The 14,954-nt window shown below is 48.1% G+C and overlaps 1 protein-coding gene across 2 annotated transcripts in view; it reads right to left on the bottom strand.

Moving 5' to 3' along the window:
* Positions 1 to 13,022, bottom strand: part of PRKCA (protein kinase C alpha) — a 315,357-nt gene extending 302,335 nt beyond the window's left edge. Inside the window, exons 1-2 of one of the 2 annotated variants that reach the window (XM_074971004.1) lie at positions 12,815 to 13,022; positions 4,727 to 4,758 (exon numbers count right to left, since the gene is read on the bottom strand). In XM_074971004.1, coding sequence (XP_074827105.1) covers positions 4,727 to 4,758; positions 12,815 to 12,987 — 205 coding nt within the window. In that variant the 5' untranslated portion in view covers positions 12,988 to 13,022. Of the gene's footprint in view, positions 1 to 4,726; positions 4,759 to 10,883; positions 10,905 to 12,814 lie in introns of those variants that run through there. The other variant, XM_074971005.1, reaches the window with a different exon arrangement.
* Between the last annotated feature and the right edge of the window lie 1,932 nt (positions 13,023 to 14,954).

Here is a 14,954-nt window from a genome sequence, read left to right as displayed (position 1 = left end):
ATGGACATTAACGCTTATGATAATTTTTTTTAAAAAATTTTTTCATTCATTTGGTGCACTATATAGTGAAGGACTCAGAATTCGGCAAAAAAAATCAGAGTTAGCTAGGGACAGGTTTACTGCTGACCAAAACTTTTTTTAAATTTTCCCACTGAACTCCGGTAACACATCTCAGTTCTGGCATGCAATATATAATTTTAATATTTGCCTGTCAAGTTTCAGTCCAGCATGAGATTTTACAACATGGAGACTCAGACAGACCAAGAACTATACTATAGTTGTACTAGGAGCTGTCACTATAATAATTTTTCCTTTCCCTCTCTGTCAGTCTGAAATTTTTCCCATGTTCTTCATTGATGTCATCTCTTCTCTGACTAGAATATCTTCATTTTTAAAAGTCATGCAGTTTCCAGAACCTACTTTCTAGCTAGTATCTTGCACTCCTGTTACTTCCTTATCCTCTTGTTATTTTCAATCACTTCATTACATTCATTGTCCCAGCTTTCACCCTGCATAGTTGTTCTAGGTTTATTCCTTCTTCAGTATTTCAGAGCCTTTCAATAAGAGAAAACAACAATGAATTGTTTGTTTCTTTTCTACAAACGTAATACAATAAAAGCTTTGTTATCCAGCATGTTAGGGGAATGGGGGGGTGGGGAGGCGTGCCAGTAAGTCAAAAATTCCAGTTAACTAAGAAAAGGAATACTTGTGGCACCTTAGAGACTAACCAATTTATTTGAGCATAAGATATCATGAGCTACAGCTCACTTCATCGGATGCATAAAGTGGAAAGAGTTATACTTACCAATGGAGGGAAGGAATTTGGGTGTGGGAGGGAGCTCAGGGCTGGGAGTTGGGGTGTGGGCTCTGGGAGGGAGCTTGGGGCAGGTGGTTGGGGTACAGAAGGGTTTTTGGAGTGCTGGATCCAGGCATTTCTCACCTTGGGCAGCTCCCCAGAAGCAGCGACATGTCCCTGCTGCTCCTAGGTGGAGGTGCAGCCGGGAAGATCTGCCCACTGCCTCCGCCCGCAGGCGCCGCCCCCGCAGCTCCCATTAGCTATGGTTCCCGGCCAATGGGAGCTGCAGAGCCAGCACCCAGGGCAGGAGCAGCACACGGAGCCCCCATGGCTGTTCCTCTGTCTAGGTGCAGCAGGGACATGTCACCGCTTCCGGGAAGCCACGCGGAGCCAGGTAGGGAACCTGCTGGCCTCGCGCCAACCGGACTTTTAATGGATATCAGAAATGCCAGTTTCTAGAGCTTTCCAGCTGGTAAAGTGCCAGATAACACAGCTTTTACTGTAGTGACTTCATTTCTCATGGAATGTTAAATGATACAGTAACTAAAGCAGCAGCTTTCCAAATACCAAACAATTCCATTCATTTCCAAAAGGCAGGAATTTATTAGACAAGAGTAAAAACGGGAGGGAGGGGGGAGAATACTAGTTAGTTTCCAAGATATAAAAATTTGGTTGATTTTTTTTTAAAATTACAGTTAAAAAGTTTCTTGTAAAAATCAATTTGGTTTGACCAACTTCAATGAACAGCTGGTTTAACATTTCACTTTGCATATTCATTCTTCCCCCTCTCCAACCCCATTCTACACACCACCACCTGCCAGATCAAGACAAGATAACACCATCAGACTACAACAAAAGAACAAAAAACAGTCACTGAATGTTTTTTTTAGCAACATTACAGTAAACAAAATCCCTAATCACACAAGATGTGACAGATGCACATGTTTTTAAAGGACTACATAATTAAGATAAAATTTATTATTTTATTTTGCATTAGCTGCCAGGAGGTGAAAGGCCCACTTTTACTCTTGGGCTTCCATTTCAATCTGCCTATCCTTCAGTATTTTTCTACTTTTCTTTTCCTATTTTCCCCTTTACATTCTTATTTAACGTCCTCAGATTCAGCAAAACTTTCTCACTTATTCACTTAGGTTAATAACACCATGGCCTGGCCTGAAGTTCCCAATTAATCCTGCATTTCAGAGTTGCACGGATGCTACAGTTAAGCAGTCTGTCCTCAAACATAACCCTTTTCCTTTATTATTAAGGGTCAGAGAGAGGCATGAGAAAGGAGGGAGGAGAGGAAGAAATGAACAATTAATTTTCTATCTATAGAAGAACTGTTTTTGAACTAAAGAACTATGATTCAAGTCAGACAGCTGAAGTGCAGCACCCACCCAACTGTCATCAGAGAGAGTGATTTAAGATTCAAGGACAACTCCTGGTGGTATTTCTAATTAATATGGTTTCACTTTAATCTGGATCAGCAAACAGCAAAGTTCATCATTTAAATATTATAGTAGTAGAGATCAGATACCACTGTGATTGGTGCACTAACACACAGACAAACAACATTGAGAATGAAGAAATGTATTTTATGGCATTAGCAACCATGATAAAGATGAGAATTTTTTTTAAATGATCACGTTCTTTATTACTTTTGACCATGTAAGAACAGAGTCCAAATGCACTGTCCAGAGTATCCTCCAGTAGTGTAAATGCACAGAAATACAGCTTGGATGCACAAGAACATCTTCAGGCTCCAGAAAAAAACTACTTCCAGAGCACGAAATCCCCCGTTGTTGCCAGTGCCAAGACAATGTCTTGGAGATTAGACAAGATCAAACTCTGATCTTTACCTCCTAGGATAAACATCTTCCTTACCAAATAGGCCTCTTCTTGGAAAATTAAAATTAACCCTACGCTCAGACTGGTAAGTGTAGTAGGAGAAACCCTCCCAAAAGATAAGACACTGGAAACAGGAATTGCCATACTAAATCTGACAATAGTCCATCTAGTCCTGTATCATTGGTGGATAACTGCAAGTATCAGCTGCTTAAGAAAAAGATGCAACAAACTCTGCAATAAGCAATTATGGAATAACACAAGGGAAGTTTTCTCCTAACCCCATATAGTTAAAGGCAGGCTTATGAGAAAGTTTGAAAAGATTTTAAACTTGATTTATTTTATCCATCTTGTTCCTAGTTTTTTTAAATATTTGAGAAGGAGTATAACATATGCGCTTCAGAGCTAGTTCATTCCCATGCTCTTACACCCTCCTCCTTGCCAAACACTGACGTTACACAACCATTCACATACTTGAAGCTTCCCTAGGTGCTCAACCAGCTTCTATCAGTAAAATACAATAAAGGGAGCAATCAGTGAGGCCCTTAAATTTCAGCATATTAAATACTTGACATGCTCAGGGCCCATAATGGTGAAGTACACCAGAAAAAGAACATGCAAATGTCATAGTAAGGCAACACATAAAAAGTGGACTTCCTTACCAACTGAATTTTTAAAGGTTCATCACTAAAACAAATACAAAATGAATGGAGAACATTCTCACCCCACATTCTTACTTAATTTTTGTAACATCTATGTAGTGCAGGGAACTCCCCGTGTTGAACCTTTAAAGAATTCCCTCACTAGAGGCCAAATTTCAGCATCTTTAATGGAACAGAGTGTCACTCCACTAAAGATTTGGCAGTATGATACTAGATCTATGACTTACAAAGAGCAATAAGACATAGGGATAGCAGGAGGGTTAAAAGTAACAAGGTTTTTTTTCCATGTGTTAATTCTATGGTAAAAATATGCTTAGATAGTGGACAACAGGCAAAATATAGGCTACATTTTTTAAGAAAGGGGAATATAGGATGTACTGTAGTCACTTGTGCTTCCACTAACAACACTACATGAAAGAAAAATGAGAAAGGATTTATTTTTAAAAGCGCCAGCTAACCTCAAAATAGCCCTGCCATGAAATTACCACAACTAACAGCGTGCTCATTTCCCTACTTAATAAATAAAATTAGTATTGAGGATAGAAAACTTTGGTTTAAAGCATTAGCAAACAATCATAGAAAGTGTAATGAGCGAAAGAGCCAGAAGGCTAACTACTCAGTACACATGTAGCATCAATAGGACAGATAAATTATAAGAAGTTACAGCATTCTGATGTCTATTAAAAGGTAAAGATAATATGTATAAAGTAGATAAAGAAAACTATTGCTAACTTGAATAAATACTGAATGAATATGACAATGGTGCAGTTTATAAAGCCTATAACAGAACGTAGCATGAAATGAGTTTTAATATAGCTATCCTAATATAACTTCCAACTGTTATCAGTTCACATTATTACAATAATTGCTAGCTCTGCTGACTGGGAATTAATTACATGCATTTTATTGTTTGGGGGTTTCTTAACTGTACTCTACACCACAGAGTGATCCTTTGTGTTGATTAAAACAGAGTTCAAACCAATGGTCCACCTGAATTTATAGGTAAAAGGGATGAAGATTGAAAACAAAGATTGGGACATGAAAGAAAATCCATAAGACTAAAAGATTATTTCATTTTCCAAATACACCCCCACATGCAGCACCTCCTGACCAAAAAAAAAAAATGTTCTCTGTAAGATATAAATTGCATAAACATTCTTTTTGTAAAAGGTTAGAGGCTGCATTGTATGCAGATTATGACATTTAATTTGAGGAAACTGTCAAAAAAAGCTGATTTGCATATTTCACATTTTTTAAAAATCTTAATTAAACAATTCTAATCCTTTTCAATGTACACAAGGACAGATCACTTGCATAGCTTTTCCTGCTGTTTGTTTCCTTCTTGCTATACCTTTCAACCTTTGGCTGGATTTAAAATGAAGTGTAACACTGTATGCCAATCAATAAACTATTTGTGGCTTACCTTGGCACTGAAATCCTTGTTTCCCAAATCCCCTGTAAGGGAAAAAGACAAACACTGTCTTAACATAATTTAGTTATTGCTTCTTCCCACTAACCTACTATAATAAAAAACCTCATATTAAACTACATGATTTCAGGTTTTGCTAAGAAAGCAACAGCTTTTATAATACAAAACAAAGCATTAGCCCATCTATTTCAAATATGAGAATAGCAGTAGATTCCAGCTATCTAATTTCATTTTCTGGCAAACCATTATTTTAATTTTATTTTACAAGCAATTTTGGATCCACAATTATTGTCATCTGTGAATATTACATAATGTTACAATTCACTCCATGCCATGTGTATACTTACAATATTATAAATACTCCAACTGCTAGAGAGCTATAAAAAGAACCACAGTTGGATTCTAAGATAAATCTCAATATGCATACTAAAATTCAACTATATAAAACAGCGACTGCAGGATGGTCAGGAGACAGAAGTACAGTAAGGGGTTTGACAATGGTTGTTTTGGGGCTATTACAAAGAATATTCACCTAACACAAAGAAAATAAATTAATAATGGCCGCTGCTTTAATAACTATTGTAATTCTAATCTTTTAAAAATAATTCTATTAATAAGCTATCATTGTTTGAAACAATGATTTAAACATGTACATAGTATTAGCTTGTGTACCCAGAGTTTAATAATGTATTAAATCTCACAAAAATCACCACCTCATTTTTAATTTTGACATGGAGTTTTCTCTCCATCAAAAAAAAAAAAATTGTTTCAGTACTCATTTACACACACACACTAAAAAAAAAAAAGAAGGAGTACTTGTGGCACCTTAGAGACTAAAATTTATGTGAGCATAAGCTTTCATGAGTCTCTAAGGTGCCACAAGTACTCCTCTTTTTTTTTTTGCGAATACAGACTAACACGGCTGCTACTCTGAAACCACACGCTCTCTACATTCTCTCTTTTGAGGATGTTTTTTAATCTGAGGTAATAGTGTTTTTTCTGAGAAAATAAAACCAAATTACAACAAACATCCAGCAAAGCCATTACATCCAATACAGCTCCCTTTAGCAAAAATAAGTATGAAGTTTAGCTACAAAATTGATTAAATAACAATAACATCTCTTCCTCATATCCAAACATTTATTGTGATTTAGAGAAAAAAATCATTTAGAGAAACCTCATGTAACTTCAGTAAAAATTTAGTTCAATTTAAAGTTGACATTAAAGGGACACTCAACTTTACAAAACAATTTACAGTTTTCCCTGAAATATTTTCCTACTGTTATTACAAGTGACATCTAAGATCATGGTACTGGAAAGATTATAAAATTGTATTTGTTTATTTACTCTGAGTATATTTGACAATACTTGGCATACAGTCTTTTCACTGTTTCCCTGTTTGTGTGGGTCTTTCACTCCATAACATAGGAGAGAAAAATTGTTTTTGTTTTTCTAAAATATACAAATATAATTGTAAAACCACCAAAAGACAGACAGACAACAGGACTAAGGCTGGACACAGAACCTGAAACTACTTGTAGGTTGTTTCTTTATTTTGTTAGGTGATTAGATTTCAAGACAACAGTGTTCTTTGAACAGCTAAACTGAGAATGCATCCTTTCTTCGTGGTTTGTACTGAAAGACACTAGTTCACATTCCAAGTCTGTTCTATGCAATCTATAGTGTAATGAATCTTTTTTTAATCCAAAATTTCACAAAATAAGTCAAACCTTGGGTAGAATTTCCTTTAAACAAATTTGGCAAGTCTAAATAGGAAACTGCTACTTAGTTCAATATTAAGATCATCAAGTTTGATTTAAAAAAAAAAAAACCCACACACATTTGGAGAGGAACTTCATTCCACTGAAGCATTACATGTTCTTTATTCACACCTCCAAATGTTTAATAACAATCACATTCTTGATTTTTACCCCTCAACTGGAAATTGTTATTGGGATGCAACAGTTAGGTGTCCATTTAATGACCTTTGAAGATACCATACTTGCCATGTTTTTGGTACAAAAGCACCCAATATTGCATCTGACTTTAAACCAATAATGAAAAAAAAAATGTACTCAAGCAGCTGCATGCTGTCTTTGAAGAACATTTAAGAGCTTCCTAGACTTACTAGCAAGGAAAGACCACAGCGTACAACTACTCTTGCCACCTGTCAACAACAGGATATCCTTGCACTTACAAATACATCCTGTAATCAGGTGCCTTTTATCAGGGCGGTATTGTTTTTAAAAACTGCATTATTTATCTGTACCAATACATGCTGGCAATAAACCCTGCAGCATTCTTTCACACCTGCCAAGTCTCACTCTTTTTGGATTTATTTTAAAGCAGTTTTTAAATTCTTCTGCTTTTACAAATGAAGGGTTTTGCAATATCCCTCCAATTGTGATAGTGTGAGAAGCCAGAACTTATTTTTCCCTTTTACATCGTTCTACAGCAGGGGTCCCCAATGTGGTGCCCGCGGGCGCAATGGCGCCCACCGGGGCAATTGCGTGCGCCCGCAGGACACCACGCTGCCGAAATGCTGCCACCGAGCGTGGCCACCAGAGAACTGCCCGCTGAAATGCCACCGAGAAGCGTTGCCGTTTCTCGGCTGCATTTCAGTGGCGGGGTGTCTGGCGCCAGCCACAGTCTTCTGGGAAAAGAAATATGCTATTCCCACAGAAAGGTTGGGGACCACTGATCTATAGTCTGCCGATGTCCATTTCAGCCACTCCTCCCCGCATATATTTTCAACAGTTTGTTGCATGCTCCCCTCTCACGCATTTTATTGTGTTTGCTAATAGCATCAGTCTCTCTCTTCCACAGCATCCAAGTTAAAGCATGCAGTACAAAGAGAGAAACTGGGAATGTACAGTAGGCCAAGGATCATGCTGCCCAGTGCATGCTGAGGGAGCCAGTCAAGTGCAGCGCGCACGCAGCCAGTTGCATGCCTTCCCCTCACCATCTTCTCACACAGCTGAGCCCCAAGGAACAACAGACCTTCCTTTCAGCAGTGCTCAGATCCCCACCGCTCTCACTAACATCAGTGGGAAGGGTGGCTGCTCTACAAATTTGAAGATAAGCCCCCAAGTCTTTCCTCTCTCCACACAAGTTGTAGTATGCAACAAAAAGAGAAGGAAGCACATGAATGTATATAATTTACAAGTGAGCCAAGTGTCCCACCCATTCCCACTGTCTCATCCAGCTCAGGTCACGGGGGATCAGCCTGCACACTACTCATTTTTGCCCTTCTTAGCAGAGGGTATAGAATCATAGAATCTCAGGGTTGGAAGGGACCTCAGGAGGTCATCTAGTCCAACCCCCTGCTCAAAGCAGGACCAATCCCCAATTTTTGCCCCGATCCCTAAATGGCCCCCTCAAGGATTGAACTCACAACCCTGGGTTTAGCAGGCCAGTGCTCAAACCACTGAGCTATCCCTCCCCCTACAATGCAGCTAAGCCAACCACATGCAAGCACACACTTAAATTGCCCTGTCTGGCATAGGTTATGAGTGAGCGGAGTACACCACTTGGCCAAGCGCATGACAGGGACTAACTATTCAGTTTTTGCTTCTGGATCCTGAACGGTTTGTTGTAGAGCCTTGCAACCTGCCCGGGACCCAATTCCCAGTATCAGGTTTGAGTCCATCAGGTTGGGTCTGAAAAGAACCAATCCTCTCGGATTCAGGTCTGGTCAGGTAGGCTCTGATCATCTCCTCCTGCTGTGAAGTCGGTGCTGCAGCAGCTGCGTGCCCCACCCCTGCCAACCACCACCACCTCACTGTGCTGTGAATGCTGCAGACTGCACTCACGAGTCACAGCACATCTCACTCCGCAGTGCGCACAGCGCAGCCAGGCAGCAGTGGCAGGGCACACACCTACCACTGTGCTGACCCCATGGGCAGGAGACGGCCGGAGAGGATTCACAGGCATGAGAAGTGAGAAGCCACTACCCAACTGAACCCCAAGTACGAGGTGGAGGCAGCCCTGACACCGGTTTGGAGGGAAGTGTCGGGTCCAGGTTGGATCTAAAAAGGACTCGACATGCTCGGGTCAGGTTTGTGCCTAGGTTGTATTCTGGTCAGGCTTTAAAATTAAGCCCGAGCAGACCTCTAATTTGATTATTTTGTTCTCTTTGTCTCTCAGCAGCCTTTCCTAGACTTGCTAATCCAGAGGCACTGGCTGCAATCTATTTTCTCGTCTCCCTGCCCTCCACAGGCAGCAACAGGGAACACAGGAACAGCAACTATCACAAAGATAATGAAAAGGCCACAAAAGTTTTGCTGAATGACTGGAGATTGTTGCAAACGCTGGGAAGTCCCTTACCAGATTAAATCAGTGGCTGTAGAACCTGGACAGGATGAGATTAGATGTATGTATGTATGCCAGGAAGGATAAAGTGGGCACATGTGGGAGACTCAGCAAATGAAATCAGTGAAGTGACACCAGAACTTGGGTTGGGGGAGGAGGGATAAACACGCATGGTGGTCTGGAGGGTATGGGGTGTGCTCCGTGTATCACAATAGGGAAACAGATGTTTAGGAGATGGAGAACAGTCCAAGCGATTATCCCCAGATTAAGCTGATCCTCTGGCTGCAGAACATGGGTTGGATGCATATCAGAGGACTGCAGGGAGTGTTCATTTCTTGCCCAAGGGTCATTTCCCAGGAGTCCCCAGGGTGCATGGTCTCCTGAAGAGACTCACAAAACAAAGTGCAATGGCTGCAAAACAGGGGTGCATGTGCATTATGGCACGGGTCAGAGAATATAATGGGAGGTGATGTAGAGTTGTTCCCAGGGTTCAAGCTAGGGGATTCCCCAGTTAAGAGTCACCAGTGGCTGCAGGATGTGGGCAAAATGCATTCCTATAGGAGAATTACTGGGGAAGTCGCCAAATGAAGTTAATGTACTAACTGCAGAAGATGTGCTGGGCAACGGGGCAAATACGTAGATATGTTGTGGTGGAGGCAATATGGGGGATGAGGAGGAAGGTCACTCGGATTAAATGAGTGCAGTAGGGCTGCACTACGTGGCCTACCTAAGGTGATCAGATATGAGGGAAGGCATATGGCATGGAGGAAATCCTCCCTAGCAAGGTGTGGGAACAGCAAGGTACAAGTGGTACGGTTGGGTCTCTCACCAAATTCAATAGGTGCAGTGGCAACATAAGGAGGGCTGGCTGAGGTGGGTAGTTCATGATGCATCCCGAATCATGGGGGGAGAGGACAGATGGTACAGGCAAGGTAGCAGGGAGTCTCACCAGATGAAATCAGTGCAGTGGATGCAGGAAGAGGGCTACCAAAGAGGGCAGTGTGTGTGTGTGGGGGGGTGATATAGGGAGCGGGGGGTGCATTGGGGGGCTCTCTCACCAGAAGACCTCAGTGCAATGGCTGCAGGAGGAGATGGTATAGGAGCAGTATACAGGGGTCTCTCACCAGATGAAGTCAGTGCAGTGGCAGCAGGGGTGGGTGGCTGGGATAGTATAGGGACCAGGGGTGGTATTGGGTGGTGTAAGTGGCAGGAAGCAATATGGGTGTGGTATACGGGCAGGGACAGTACAGGAGCAGGGCAGGGGTCTCTGACCAGGTGAAGTCGGTGCAGTAGCTGCAGGAGAGGGTTGCCTGGGGGACACTATAGGGTGGTGTAAGCTGCAGGGAGCACTACAGGGGTGGTATAGGAGCAGGGGCAGTACAGGGTGGTACAGGAGCAGTACTGGGGGTCTCTCACCAGATGAAGCCAGTGCAGTGGCTGCAGGAGGAGGGTTGTCTGGGGGCGGTATGGGGGGGTTGAAGATAGCAGGGAGCAATACGGGGATAGTATAGGGCCATGGGCAGTACGGGGGCAGTGCGGGGACTGTATAGGGGGTCTCTCACCAGACGAAGTCTGTGCAGGAGGTGGGTGCCTGGGGGGCGGTATAGGGCAGTGTGAGCGGCAGGGAGCAGTATGGGAGTAGGTATAGGGGTAGGGAGCAGTACAGGGATAGTATAGGGGAAGGGACAGCACAGAGGTACATAGGGGGTCTCTCACCAGATGAAGTCAGTGCAGTGACTGCATGAGGGGGTGACTAGAGGGTGGTATAAGGGGCAGGGGCAGCACAGGGGTGGTATAGGGATAGGGACTGTCCAAGAGAGGTACAGAGGGGGTCTCTCACCAGATGAAGTCGGTGCAGTGGCTGCAGGAGAGGAGTGACCGGGGGTCTTATAAGGGGCAGGGGCAGCCCAGGGGCGGTATAGGGATGGGGGGGGAGGTTACAGGGGGGGTCTCTCACCAGATGAAGTCGGTGCAGGGGCTGCAGGAGGAGGGTGACGGGGGGGCGGTATAAGGGGCAGGGGCGGGGAAGGGACAGCCCAGGGGCAGTGTAGGGACGGAGGGGTACGGGGGGGGGGTCACCCCTCTCCTGCAGCCACTGCACCGTCTTCATCTGGTGAGACCCCCCACTCTGTACCCCCCGTCCCTATACCACCCCTGTGCTGCCCCTGCCCCTTATACCGCCCCCCCGCAATCCCCTCCTGCAGCTCTCACCAGATGAAGTCGGTGCAGGAGTTGCAGGAGGGGGGTGACCGGAGAGCGGTATAAGGGGCAGGGGCAGCCCAGGGGCGCTATAGGGACGGGGGGGTAGAGAGGGGGGGTCTCACCAGATGAAGTCGGTGCAGGGGCTGCAAGAGGGGGGTGACCGGGGGGCGGTATAAGGAGCGGGGCAGCCCAGGGGCGCTATAGGGACGGGGGGGGTACGGGGGACTCTCTCACCAGATGAAGTTGGTGCAGTAGAGGCAGGAGGGGGATGACCGGGGGGGGCGGTATAAGGGCCAGGGGCACTATAGGGACAGGGGGGGTACGGGGGGGGGGGTCTCTCACCAGATGAAGTCAGTGCAGGGGCTGCAGGAGGGGGGTGACCGGGGGGCGGTATAAGGGGCAGAGGCAGCACAGGGGCAGTGTAGGGACGGAGGGATACAGAGGGGGGGTCTCACCAGATGAAGTCGGTGCAGGGGCTGCAGGAGGGGGTGACCGGGGGGCGGTATAAAGGGCAGGGGCAGACCGGGGGCGGTATAGGGACGGGAGGGGTACAGAGGGGGGTCTCACCAGATGAAGTCAGTGCAGGGGCTGCAGGAGGGGGTCACCGGGGGGGCGGTATAAAGGGCAGGGGCAGACCGGGGGCGGTATAGGGACGGGAGGGGTACAGAGGGGGATCTCACCAGATGAAGTCAGTGCAGGGGCTGCAGGAGGGGGTCACCGGGGGGGCGGTATAAAGGGCAGGGGCAGCCCAGGGGCGCTATAGGGACGAGGGGGTACAGAGCGGGGTCTCACCAGATGAAGTCGGTGCAGGGGCTGCAGGTGGCGGGTGACCAGGGGGCGGTATAAAGGGCAGGGGCAGCCCGGGGGCGGTGTAGGGACGGGGGGGTGCAGAGGGGGATCTCACCAGATGAAGTCGGTGCAGGGGCTGCAGGAGGGGGTGACCAGGGGGCGGTATAAAGGGCAGGGGCAGCCCGGGGGCGGTGTAGGGACGGGGGGGTGCAGAGGGGGGGTCTCACCAGATGAAGTCGGTGCAGTGGCTGCAGGAGGGGGTGACCGGGGGGCGGTATAAGAGGCAGGGGCAGCCCGGGGGCGGTATAGGGACGGGGGGGGTCCAGAGGGGGATCTCACCAGATGAAGTCGGTGCAGGGGCTGCAGGAGGGGGTGACTGGGGGGCGGTATAAGGGGCAGGGGCAGCCCAGGGGCGCTATAGGGACGAGGGGGTACAGGAGGGGGATCTCACCAGATGAAGTCGGTGCAGGGGCTGCAGGAGGGGGTGACTGGGGGGCGGTATAAGGGGCAGGGGCAGCCCAGGGGCGCTATAGGGACGAGGGGGTACAGGAGGGGGATCTCACCAGATGAAGTCGGTGCAGGGGCTGCAGAAGGGGGTGACCAGGGGGCGGTATAAAGGGCAGGGGAAGCCCAGGGGCAGTGTAGGGACGGGGGGGTGCAGAGGGGGGTCTCACCAGATGAAGTCGGTGCAGGGGCTGCAGGAGGGGGTGACCGGGGGGGCGGTGTAAGGGGCAGCCCGGGGGCGGTATAGGGACGGGGGGGTGCAGAGGGGGGTCTCACCAGATGAAGTCGGTGCAGTGGCTGCAGAACGTGGGCTGCTTGAAGAAGCGCGCGGTGAATTTATGCTCCTTCACCTCGTGCACGTTCTTCTGCCTCAGGGCTCCCTTGCGAGCGAAGCGCTGCACCACGTCCGGGGCCGCGCCGGGCTCGTGGCCCGGGAACACGTCGGCCATGGCGCCCCCTCGCTGCTCCCGCCGGGAGCCGGGCTGCGCCGGGAGCCGCCGTCCGCCCCGTCCGGCAACCGCCGAGCCTCTGGTAGCGGCGGGGCTGGGCGCTGCCTCCGGCTCCGGCTCCTGACGTGCGAGCCGCGCGTCGGGGGCGGGGGGAGGATCCCAGCCCGGCGGCTCCGCCCGTGCGCGGGGCTCGGCTCGCCGGCTCTGGGCGGCCGCAAGGGCGGCGGGGCAGGTCCGGGCCGGCCCGGGCGCGGCGGGGAGCGGTGCGCGGCCGGTCCTGCTCCCCCCCGCGCACGCACGCACACACACAGCCCCCTCCCTAATACACTGCCCTTCCCGCTCCCCACAGCGATTTCCCTCACACGCTGCCCCCTTCCCACACACACTACCCCCTCTGCACACTCCTGCCCCCTCCCTAACACACAGCCTTTCCCCCTCCCCACAGCAATTCCCCCCCACACTGCCCCCTCTGCACACTCCTTCCCCGCCACACACACTGCCCCTTCAGCACACGCCTTCCCCCCACATGCTGCCCCCTCCCTAATACACAGTCCTTCCCCCACCACACAGCAATTCCACACACACACACACTGCCCCCTCCCCCACACACTGCCCCCTCTGCACACTCCTTTCCCCAACACACTGTCTCCTCCTTCCGCCCCACACTACCCCCTTCTGCACACTCCTTCTCCCCCACACACAATGCCCCCTCCCTAATACACAACCCTCCCCCAACCCTTCCCTCCCCACTGCGCAGCCCTTCCCCCATACACGGCCCTTCCCCCCACATACTGCCCCTTTCTGCACACCCCTTCCTAATACACAGTCCTTCCCACACACACATCTCCTGCAACCCTTCTTTCCCCACGCTGCACAGCCCTTCCCCCAATATACAGCCCTTCCCACACACTTCCCCCTCCCTGATACACAGCCCTCCCCCACACCCCTGCCATGCAACCCTTTCCTCCCCACTGCACAGCCCTTCCCCATCACACACATATCAGGCAGCCCTTCTTCCCACACACAGCCCTTCCCTCACTGCACAGCCCTGCCCCCATGCCCACACTGCACAGCCCTTCCCACTCATACAGCCCCCTCCCCCCATTGCCAGCGTCCACCGACTACACTGCCCCCTGCGCAGCCCTTCCCCACCACTACCACAGCCCTACCTCCCCCTACACAATCACCTGCCCCACCACAACACACAGTGCAACTGGCACCACACACACCACGGGCACAACACACAACCAACCACCTCCCCACTACAACACACACAATACACCTGACACCACACATCCCACTACACAACACATACAACTCCTTCCTCCGCAAGACACACACCAATCCCCTCCCCCACTACAACACAAACAGAGCAACTGAACCCTCACACCGTACTATACAACACACACCATCAACAGCCTCCCCGACTACGACACACCCAGTGCAACTGGCACCACACACCGTACTAGACAACACACACACACACAAATCTCCCCCATTACAACTGACGCACAAATCCCCCCCACAATTACGCAATACAAAATGCAAGTCGCACCACACACACACACACACGCCTCCACACCCAAAATTCACTCCGCCACAACACACAACAAATATACATGGCGCCAACTGCACTGTCATCCAACCTCTCACACACACACACACATCCAGATGCACAATCCACCCCACCACTACAACATACAACAAACATATACACAGAGTGCAACTGGCACCAAACACCCTACACTACACTATCCCCCCCAATGCATCACACACAACACCACAGTAAAGGTACACAGAGTGTGCAGCTGGCACCACACACCCATATTGCACAATACCACAAACCCCTGTCACCCACTTGCATCCATTATGCACACAGCCCCCTACCACTACAACGCACAACATATACAAAGTGCCACACAATACCCCATCAGCAACACAACACACAAAATACAGACAGAGTGCAA

This window comes from Natator depressus, chromosome 14, assembly GCF_965152275.1.
Source record: "Natator depressus isolate rNatDep1 chromosome 14, rNatDep2.hap1, whole genome shotgun sequence".
Taxonomy (NCBI): domain Eukaryota; kingdom Metazoa; phylum Chordata; order Testudines; family Cheloniidae; genus Natator; species Natator depressus.
Note: the sequence above shows the minus strand (reverse complement) of the source record. Positions and strands in the feature narration are given on the sequence as shown.